We start from the raw sequence: 10,400 nt of genomic DNA, 5'->3' as shown, positions 1-10,400 counted from the left end.
TAGAATAATACCATTAAATTGATGAATATTTTAGTTAAGTGTGGTTTCGGAATGAGCAGAAACCAACTGACAAGTAAAACTAAGTATTACGTGCTAAACCAATGTGCGATTATACCGGTTATAGCAAATAATACTTAAACATAACAACACATACATATAGGAAAGGGCAACGACGGCAATAAAGATGGATCGCAAATAACGATCACTAATTACCCATACATATATCTATTTTTTTGTTTGGTGGTAAGTAACTATTAAACGTATTAAGTTTTTTTATATACCCATCGTCGTTAATTTATATGTGATGACAGAATTTTTCTGCAAATTCTCGGACTAAACAAATTATATTTAATGTTGCAGTGCGTCAGAACTCGTGAGCCACAGGATCAAAAGAATTCACGATGTACACAAAGGCGCCATAAACAAGCCAAGTATGTACAGGTTTACAGTGCTAGATTCAACCCGAGAATAATAGCAGATATATATATTTAAAAAAAGTCATATACAAAAAATGTTCAGATTTTTTCAATTTTGTTCGTATTGGATTACATTGTTTTGGATATATTTAAACTTAAGTGTTAAGTAAGTCGAATAAAGTATTATAATAATAATAATTTGTATATTTAAAATTATGCTCTAATTTATTTAGAGATTAATATAAAATAAAATATATTTTAATTAGTAATTATTTATAGGTAATACGTTGATTTATATAGAAAATACGAGACAATTTTTATCTGTAGTATATAAACTACTCGTATAAGTATTAATAGTATAATATAATTCCGTTAAAAATACATCGTAACAGCTCGTATAACATTATTCTTGAGTGCACATTTCGGTCAAACCTGCCTATATCTTAAATTGTAATGTAGGACGAAACACAAATTTTTTGTCATCACTCATCAGTCATCACAGCAATAACAATATAAGTATACACTGCTCAGTCATTTTCGATTTGAAATTCGTACGCGTCTAGGTGAAATATACTTGCCAATGCCACCGCCCCTTGTTATACCTTTTTATATGCATGTATACGATACACCATACACCTATGTAATTTTATTTGCACGATAATGTTATTAATATGTACGTATTGTATTTGTATACGATCAAATTTGATAAAAATTTAATTTATTTTGTTGGGTTGGTATACCTATCATATAATATTTTAGTTTATGGGCGCCGCAACCCGCAAACCGAATGATAATTATAAAATGTAACCGTAAATAAATCAAAAACGTTTAGCATTACACCAAATCCCATCTGCAGTTAGTTGTGAACTATATGAGGCGTAATTCACAAAACATTTTTATCATATTATGATTCCGTGCCGTAGAAACCGCGGTGCGGGCGGTTCATTGCACCGGGGCCCCGAGTTGCAATTTCTAATATGAGGCCCATACTTAAATAAAATAATATAAGAATTAAGAATCTATGCTGATAACAATTTTTTTCATAAGATCATAATATAATGATAATGCCGTTAGCACTTTGTTATTTTAGTATAATATATAGCACAGCCAGGCTTCAAATTAGCACCCCCTGCAGTCCCCATATAATAACATGTAATAATATAATTATTTTTAAATGTTTTGAATACATAATATATTATGTACAGCGTATAGTTGCTTAATAGCTTAAATAAATAAAGAGTAGCGATTACATTAACATTTATACAATTTCAACTTTATTATTAGTTATTAATTTCAAATTTGTCTATACAAAGTATTAAAGAAAAATTAATTCAAATATTAATTAATTATATTTGTATTATAATTAAAAAGTAAGAATATAAATAAGTAAACATTTAAAATTATTGCAATGCAGTTTATTATATTATTAGTGGGGTTGTGGACTGTGGAGGGCTATAAGCCTCCCACGAATCTGTGTACCATCAATTATATCAGCACCTCCTACATTCACACCCAATGTGCGCCTTAAAAAGGGCCACAAATTTAATTTGCACTGGGGCCCATCTATTTCTATCTACGGCACTAATGATTCCTCAAAAGAAATTTTCTTGATTGATGGAAACTGCCACCGTCATATTATAGAATATATACTTTTAATGCTATCTATTTTGAAATAATTGATGGATTTATATTTTCCAGACATTTTATCTTCGTAGCCTATAACAAAAAAATAAGAACATAATTGTTAAATTATATTAAAATATTATGTTATACTACCACACTGTTTACTATTATTGAATTTCGATTACAAAATATTTTAGAAAATTGAAGAAATTATGCATATTAATATTACATTGTTTTAAATAAAATAGATAGTTATTATTGAGTTTTTGTATAATTTAATTTTTAGAAACTGGGAAAATGAAAAATACACAGAAGTTTGTCCACATCTCGGAAATATGTAAATACATAATAGGATACGACATACGATACATTCGCACTGGCCACGCCTGGTAAAGTATAAAATAATTGATGCAATACAGTGTAAGTAACGCACTGTATACTGCATTTGCATAAAACCAATTTCACGTATGACCGAACTCAATAACAGGTAATAGTTTAATTGTGAGAATGCTAGTGCTAGTGTGACAGTATGCTGACGTATATACGAAGGGACGACTACCGTGACGCACTTGTCAAATCATGGTCCAACTCGGCACGGTCAACAGGATCATCAAGGCGTACGCGTTGATCGGATTTTGTGTGTCCGCGTATGCTCTGTACGTGGAAATCTCACTGGAAAATGATCCGGATTTCAAACCACTGTGTGACCTCAGGGAATACGTCAAATGTTCTTCAGCATTTATTTCGCCGTAAGTGTATGATTATTGTGTTGTAAATTATAATACAATAATATTATAACATATTATTGAAATAGATATTCGAATTTAATAATAAATAAATAAAAGTAAATATGTTCACTATCAATCTGTATCTAGAAATAAAAACTAAACGCATTAGGTGTAATAAAATATCAAAGGTATCTATTAAAATTTTTATTTCATCATTTAGTTCCTAAATAATATACCATTATTGGCATTATTGGACTATCGTAACTGTTTGCTGTTATGTTTCAAAATCGAAATTTGTCACTATAGAATTAATCATTAATTCGAAATCTAAAAATCCATTTATTGCTCTCATGAAATTAAATGATATAATAAAATAATTAACTTTTAAAAAGTAAATACTATAAATAAATATTAGTTTTAACAATAAGAATGCTATTTATCTATTTAGCTTGTTAAAATATTAAAATGTTTAAATTATAAACGTTATAAAAACTAAATGTAAATATGTAGTAGTAAAATAATTTAGAAAAATATAGGTACAATAAATGATAATACTGGACACAATATTATTAACGAATGCTATCCATGCGAATCTCCAATACGTTAAATGTATATACAGCTTATTTTACAACAGGTACAAGGTATGTGGATTGTCGATATGGTAATCGATTTATCCAAAAAGTAATTTTTTTTTCTTTCTATAATTACTATTGTTAAGCGTTTATATGAGCTATATAAAAATTGTTAATTACTAATTACTTATTATATCTTATATAAATATAAGTTATATTTACTTTATGAAAACATTTTTAAGCCTAGGATTGGCATACCAAGGAATTCCCGAGAATACTAAATAGTAAACACTGTCAAAAATAAAAAAATTTTTTTCCTTTAGTGATGTTTATTAATACTGACAGCGATCACTTGATTTATGTAATTTATGTATTTTTCACATACCCAAGTATTACTTATTTTATATATTTGAAAAATTATTTTAAAATGTTTTAAGAAACCATACTACAATACCTACCAACTAGTAAATTATTTAATATTTTTTATCCAAAAAATAAAACGCACAACAATCGCCTTGTAACGGGCAAAACGCAGTACACATATGTTGACTAATTTGACAACACTGGTTTACTTTAGGTGTTTATTAATATTATTATTTAGATTCATGTATTATTGTAATATCGTGTCAATTGTCAATATATGAAATAATAATAATTTATGTATAATTTGAAGACTTTTTGAGAACTCATAGTTTTTAAATTTGATTTTCAACGTACTTTAGATAAAAACATAAGGTACCGTTTATCACTTTAATATTTCAATCAATTTAATACAATATCGTCAATTGTATTAAGAAAGTAGGTACCTTAGGTGTTGGTGTCGTATTATTAATGAATAACATAGGTTGCAAATTGTACGTTTATAGAAGAATCAATTTCACAGAAAATGTTAAATTGACTGTTAAATTAATGTAATTTGCTTCAAAATTAAAATATCAACAAATTCTATGTGGTGCCTACTGGATAATATTCTTAACTTTAAATTTTATAATAGGTAAACTTACTATAACATTATTTTGTATTATTTATAATTTATTGGGTACAGAATAAAATGCTTTTTTTTAAATGTATAATTTTCTTTGACATTCAATCATATATATTTATTTTTTTAAATGTTTTAATATTAATTTTTACAATCCGTATTTACATACATGGTTATACAATGAGTAAATTGAAGAGGGGTTGCCCATTAACGACACCTGTGAGATAGTTTTTTGGAAGAATGTTAAGAGATCGAAGGGTAAAAGTAATTTAAGAGGATTTAAATGGATTGACTTGGATTTTCCAGTCATGAAACCATATGTTTAGCACATTTAGATGGCTTTGGATTATTTGTGTTGCTTGGTTGGATCTTTGTCGATTGTAAGAATAATTGTAGTGTCATTCGCAAATATAAAAATGAGATTTTTTTCGTTTTGATGGTAGATTGGTAGGTCACTGGTAAATCATTGAACAGGAAGGAGATATGTTATTGCCTTGGGGAACAGCAAGTATTATTTGTGTATATTTCTAGTTAGATAAAAGATAACATAAACAAAAAGGGGGTATAGAGTTGAATATAAACGATGATAATATAATAGTTCTAAGTAATAGTTGTATTAACGTTTTAAAAATGGTGCGGATATAATAAGGTTAGGTTAGGTTAATATTGACCAGGTTATTTAACATTTTTTAAATGTTTATATTAAATAAAATTTAATTCGGATAAATGAGTTTGGTAGGTATACAGGGTGATTTTTTAAGCATGCTCGCCCCATTTTTATGCTTAAATTATGCATATATTCAAATTTTGATTTTTGGAATATTTAAGTGTAGTTAAAGGCGATATTTTTGAGTACTTAGATTTTTCACAACTTTTAAGGAGTATCCTGTAGCGATACCAACTTTGGTTTTTCAAATGAAAACCTATATGTTTTAAAGCAAAATGTGATTCAGATAATTTTTCTGAAAATTTTGACATATTGCAATCAAAATTCGAACGAAAACTTCCAGAGTTATTCTACTTGAAATACTAAGGAATAAGGATAAAAATCTAAGTCATACTTAAATGCCTACGTTGTAAATGGATACACGTACATATTTCGCATTTGTGCTATTATACACTATTGTTCGGTATTTTATTATAAGTAGGTATACCTATGCTATACAAATATTAACGTTGCCTATATAAGGTATAGGTAACATGGATAAAGTAAAAAGGATATTATTTTATTCATATTTTCTTTTCTTTTGAAAATTGTCAGATGCAATATTTGGCCATTTAGTAATAAGAAGTGATTATTAACAAATATTTTATTTTTATATTGTATACCGAATTATAATTATCGTATCCATTTACAACGTAAGCATTTAAGTATTAGACTTTTATCCTTATTCCTTAGTATTTCAAGTAGAATAACTCTGGAAGTTTTCGTTCGAATTTTGATTGCAATATGTCAAAATTTTCAGAAAAATTATCTGAATCACATTTTGTTTTAAAACATATAGGTTGTCATTTGAAAAACCAAAGTTGGTATCGCTACAGGATACTCCTTAAAAGTTGTGAAAAATCTAAGTACTCAAAAATATCGCCTTTAACTACACTTAAATATTCCAAAAATCAAAATTTGAATATATGCATAATTTAAGCATAAAAATGGGGCGAGCATGCTTAAAAAATCACCCTGTATATAGACTGGAAGTAGATTGTCTAGGAACTCAAATACTAAAAGAATACTGGGGGTTCGTTTGGCTTAAATGCTGTGTATAAATGTGTTCAGCAAAGACATTAGCCTTCTCAACATCGTTACTCGTCAGTGTTTTTTAAGATACCAGTGCGGTGGAGTGAAGGGTGGGGCTTAATGTGATTAAGGATTTTTTCTGGTAACTTTCTAGAGTGAGCCATTCGTTAAAGTTAAGTTAGAAATTTAACCATCACAGATTTGATTTTCGTGGTTTTGAAGTTGCCTTATAAATCTATTGGTTAGGTTATTAATTATTAAAGATCCACCTGCCATTGAGGTAACCTGTACGTTTCTATTTGGCAAGAGCCTTTTTTGCTGTATACTTATTAGTATACCTTAGGTTGTTACTTGTTAAGTAAGACGGAGACTAGTGGTACCGAATCCTATGTTAAGGTCGGGCCATAACCAGACATATTTATAAAAATTTAGAATAGAGCCATTAGGGCTGATTCATATTGACTACTTTCCTTTCTACGGTACGCCATTTTTGCCGATTTAAAGATATTAGGCCTCTTGAAATATTTTTAGCCCAACTAGATTTTAGTTTTTGGGAATTCGGAGCTTGTCATGTGGTGGAATGTCTTCTTAAATAATTAATACGAATAAAAAATAAAGATAAAGTATTTTTACTTTATACGTCTTACATCCGATTTCATGTTATCTAATATTCATTAATGTTTGAATATAAAAGCGTTATATTTTGTTATTTTTGTGACTACACCATAGGCGCAATTTGGGTTAAATGCATGGGGGTGCTAGGTTTGAGTTGACCAAAGTGACCCGTGGGGGGCTTTGCCCCCCACACCCCCTTATGACCATACCACGACACCATTTAAATAAAATAAAACACAAATTTAAGGTATATAAAAACAGGTAAATATGTTTATTTAAATATTATATTAAAGGTATACGTCTTTGGGACAAACCAAACTTCATCAATAAGTTCATCAGCAAACATTCTACATACATAGCAAAATGCTGCATTGCTTTTTATACTATACTCCAACCAATTATATTGTTTATACCATTCGCTACTAAACGATCTGTTTTTGCGAACCAAATCTAGTTAGCTTATAAACCTACAAGATAGAACGATTACAATACAATATATACAAATAAAAGTATTTTAAATAGGTATTAAAATATTTAATGAATAATTTTAATACCAATGTTGTTTAAAATACTTTTCAAAAGAATTCGTATAGGTATTTAAATACTTCAGTTAAAAAGTATTAAAATATTTATTCAAATATCTTTGCTAATAAGTATTTAAATATATTCAAAAAGTATTTCAAATACTTTTAAATACATTTTTTTAGCTTTGTTGTTTTCAGGTTCTTAATTCTTAAAACCAATTAATTTAATTATGTTCAAGTGATAATTTATAACTTATTATTATTAAGCAATTTCTTCATAGTCGAAAAACAAAACTAAAAATCTTGTTCGGAAGGATTTTGTATTTAATATATTTGAAATACAGAAAAAGTATTTAAATATTAAACAAGTATGATTAATACATACTTGCTACTGCCTACTATGAATAATTAATGTAATCTCAATTACTTATAATTACCTAATAATGTTAGTATTATTGTTATTGTTATTAAATTTAACAAAATGTTAACTTACATTTAAAACAGGACGATATGGCCCAGTTGTAAGATTTCCCAAATCAGAATGTTGGAGTTCATTTGCTAATGTTTCAACACAATTAGCATCAGATTGATTAACTATAACATCTTTTTCTACAATTTCCAATTCAGGTTCATCAACAACCTCAGAATTCAACTAAAATATGTAAAAATTTAATAATAATCAATATTAACATTAAGATGATTATAAAGATGGGTTTTTCTTTATTTATTAAATATCATGATTTACTTCTTGGGGTTTTTCATTTTTTGGCTTTTTTACAATATTGAAAATACTAAACATCTTTTGAGTATTTGCAATGATAAACTTTAAAAGCAATCACAACTCGAGTAATAACTAATAATAATATTATTCAATTTAATTAATAAGAATAAACTATAAACATTAAACACTAAAACACGTTACACGTATAGGATTCGTAACTAATTCAGACAATTGAGTACAGACACTATAGACTAATGGTGCACATAAGCACAATCTGTGTGTTTTCGCAGAAAAAATGAAATGATCAAATTAATGGTCGCTCGGAGTTTGGATCGACAATAAATTGATCACGCGCGTTCTATTTATAGATGTTTTTTTCTATTTACCGGATTCACGAAAGAAATTGATAAAGCTGTTACGGCAACGGCATACGCGAATAGTCGATAAACGTTTCGGCGTAATCGTTATCGACTAAAATAAATGTCTAAATCGACTATCCTTCTATAAAATATTCTTACGTTAATAGTACATAATAATTTATTAATCATAATAGAAATAATAAATTACCTATTGGCATTTGGAAAAACAAATTAACACTGGGACTACATAATATCATAAGTTATAAGCAATAAACATTCGAATATTCGATAATGCTGTTAAAAATTTGGGGGTGCTAAGCACCCCCAAGCACCCCCCAAATTGCGCCTATGGACTACACTATAATAGAATATAGATGCAATGTGTATTGAAATTGCCAAAAATCGGCCTTTCGTAACATCGGCCCATTAGCTCAGTTGGTTAGAGCGTCGTGCTAATAACGCGAAGGTCGTGGGTTCGATCCCCCCATGGGCCAGAGATTTTTTGCATTTTTTTATATTACATATTTATTACATATTTCAAGTTCACAAATTTTGTTTGAAGTAATGAATTGCGAATTGTTTTTTGTTTGAAATTCAAAGCTACACTATTTTATTTTTTATAAATCTCAAAACATTTGAAAATGGTTATTTTTCCATCGCATTTATAGTACCTACAATAATAATAATACATACATACAATACAATGCACAATATGATAATTAACTTTAATAAAACTGTTGACTTATTAAAATTCATGAAAATATACACATTATTGGTAAAAATCGAAACGTTTATCCCCGAACACCATTTTACAATATCGCGTATAATATGTATTGTAAGTTATAAAAGGTATCGAATATATCCGCACCGTTAAACGGTACATAATAAAATTAAAAATTTACATATTTCACACAATAACAATAATGTCGGGTATAATTTAAAAAAATATTAACGATAATGTATCACTATAAAATTATGTTTACAGATACGCCAAAGGTTTTGGGATTGTTAGATACATATTTGGAGAAGATTCCACTTTCAACGTACCCAACGGACTCACTGGAATGTTATTTTACACCCTGTCATTCGCGTTGAGTACGTTTATTGTTATAGTTTATAAACAATGCATAATAAATAATAATTATTACATTGAATAAGACATTCGTGACGGGCATATTATACGTATTTAGTATAATATAGTCAGAGGTTACCTCTGTCTTTATCTATATAATACTTACGACTTGTTTATACATTTTAATATTTATAGTTATTTGCAACCAATCTATCATGTAATTTTTGTTCAATTTTGAATTCCAGGTTGTTCGGACAGGGATAAAATCGTAAACATCCACTACTATTTGGCGATTGCGTCCAACGTGTCTACAATTTACTTGGCTTCCGTGTTGGTGTTCGTCGTTCAAGAACTGTGTTTGGTTTGCTTGATCACATATTTCATAAATGCTATAAGCCTGTTATGTGTATCGTCCAAACGGCGGCAATTGTTGTTATCTACGCACCTCAAACCCTGCAAAGACGATTAAAACATAATACATATACCTATTTATAAAATAATGAATAGCGATACGCCGATACGTCTACCATAAGATGTAATGTCGCAGCGTATATAATATTAAAGTATATATAATAAATAAAAGTAATACATTTCCAAATTACGTTCCTTTCATAGTATTATGTAATAATTTATTATACATAATAATATTTTATAACATTAAGCAGCTGCAGGTATCGCGATCACACAGGGTGTCTTACGGTTTTAGTCTTCGTGTAAGCCCGACTACAACATTCAGCGATTTTCATACAGCCATATTTGATGAATGACCATGAAAATAATTAGTAACCGAAACAAAAAATTATAAATATTTAATTTGAGTTTAAGGTAAATCGAAAAATGTTATACTTTTGAAACATATATTACATAATTTAATAGCTGTGAATCTCTTTTACGATGATGCAATAGATTTTTCAAAAACATACTAGCAGTGGTAAGAATGTGAGGCAAACTTTGCATTCATTGTCATAATATAGTGTTCAGCAACAAGCCAACAAATAATAATTTACAATAATAATATAAGTCGTATTTTACAACGCGTATTCCGCGTGG

At 28.4% G+C, this 10,400-nt stretch overlaps 1 protein-coding gene, 1 long non-coding RNA gene and 1 other non-coding gene across 9 annotated transcripts; 2 read left to right on the top strand and 1 right to left on the bottom strand.

The window, feature by feature from the left end:
- Window positions 1-43: 43 nt before the first annotated feature.
- LOC149055496 (vitamin K epoxide reductase complex subunit 1-like protein 1) lies at window positions 44-9,948 on the top strand. Of its 6 annotated transcripts, none has more exons than XM_089225296.1 (6): window positions 44-243; window positions 361-582; window positions 2,326-2,428; window positions 2,527-2,788; window positions 9,264-9,373; window positions 9,596-9,948. In XM_089225296.1, the coding sequence occupies exons 4-6, from the start codon at window positions 2,619-2,621 to the stop codon at window positions 9,817-9,819; spliced, it is 504 nt and encodes a 167-aa protein (XP_089081422.1). In that variant the 5' UTR covers window positions 44-243; window positions 361-582; window positions 2,326-2,428; window positions 2,527-2,618; the 3' UTR covers window positions 9,820-9,948. The 6 variants fall into 6 exon arrangements, with proteins under 6 accessions (XP_089081422.1, XP_089081425.1, XP_089081424.1 ...); XM_089225299.1 differs by having other exon boundaries at window positions 104-243; window positions 361-431; window positions 2,554-2,788; XM_089225298.1 differs by having other exon boundaries at window positions 104-243; window positions 361-431.
- LOC149055497 (uncharacterized) lies at window positions 1,674-9,636 on the bottom strand. 2 transcript variants are annotated; one of them, XR_016191321.1, is made up of 3 exons: window positions 9,517-9,636; window positions 7,692-7,850; window positions 1,674-2,132 (listed from the first exon to the last, which is right to left on the bottom strand). It is a non-coding gene; the product is annotated as an uncharacterized LOC149055497 (long non-coding RNA). The 2 variants fall into 2 exon arrangements; XR_016191320.1 differs by lacking the exon at window positions 9,517-9,636 and adding an exon at window positions 7,944-8,098.
- On the top strand, window positions 8,699-8,772 carry TRNAI-AAU (transfer RNA isoleucine (anticodon AAU)). The gene has a single exon. It is a non-coding gene; the product is annotated as a tRNA-Ile (tRNA).
- Window positions 9,949-10,400: the final 452 nt, after the last annotated feature.

Source organism: Diuraphis noxia, unplaced genomic scaffold (genome assembly GCF_037042655.1).
Source record: "Diuraphis noxia isolate RWA-SAM2 unplaced genomic scaffold, SU_Dnox_SAM2 contig0004, whole genome shotgun sequence".
Lineage (NCBI taxonomy): Eukaryota > Metazoa > Arthropoda > Insecta > Hemiptera > Aphididae > Diuraphis > Diuraphis noxia.
The sequence above is the reverse complement of the archived record's forward strand: the minus strand, read 5'-3'. Positions and strand labels throughout refer to the sequence as shown.

Excerpts from the sequence above, each read along its gene's own strand:
- LOC149055496 (XM_089225296.1), top strand. The coding sequence starts at position 2,619 with ATGGTCCAACTCGGCACGGTCAACAGGATCATCAAGGCGTACGCGTTG. Across the intron at positions 2,789-9,263 it reads TCTTCAGCATTTATTTCGCC|ATACGCCAAAGGTTTTGGGA; the intron begins GTAAGTGTATGA and ends TTATGTTTACAG. Across the intron at positions 9,374-9,595 it reads CACCCTGTCATTCGCGTTGA|GTTGTTCGGACAGGGATAAA; the intron begins GTACGTTTATTG and ends TTTGAATTCCAG.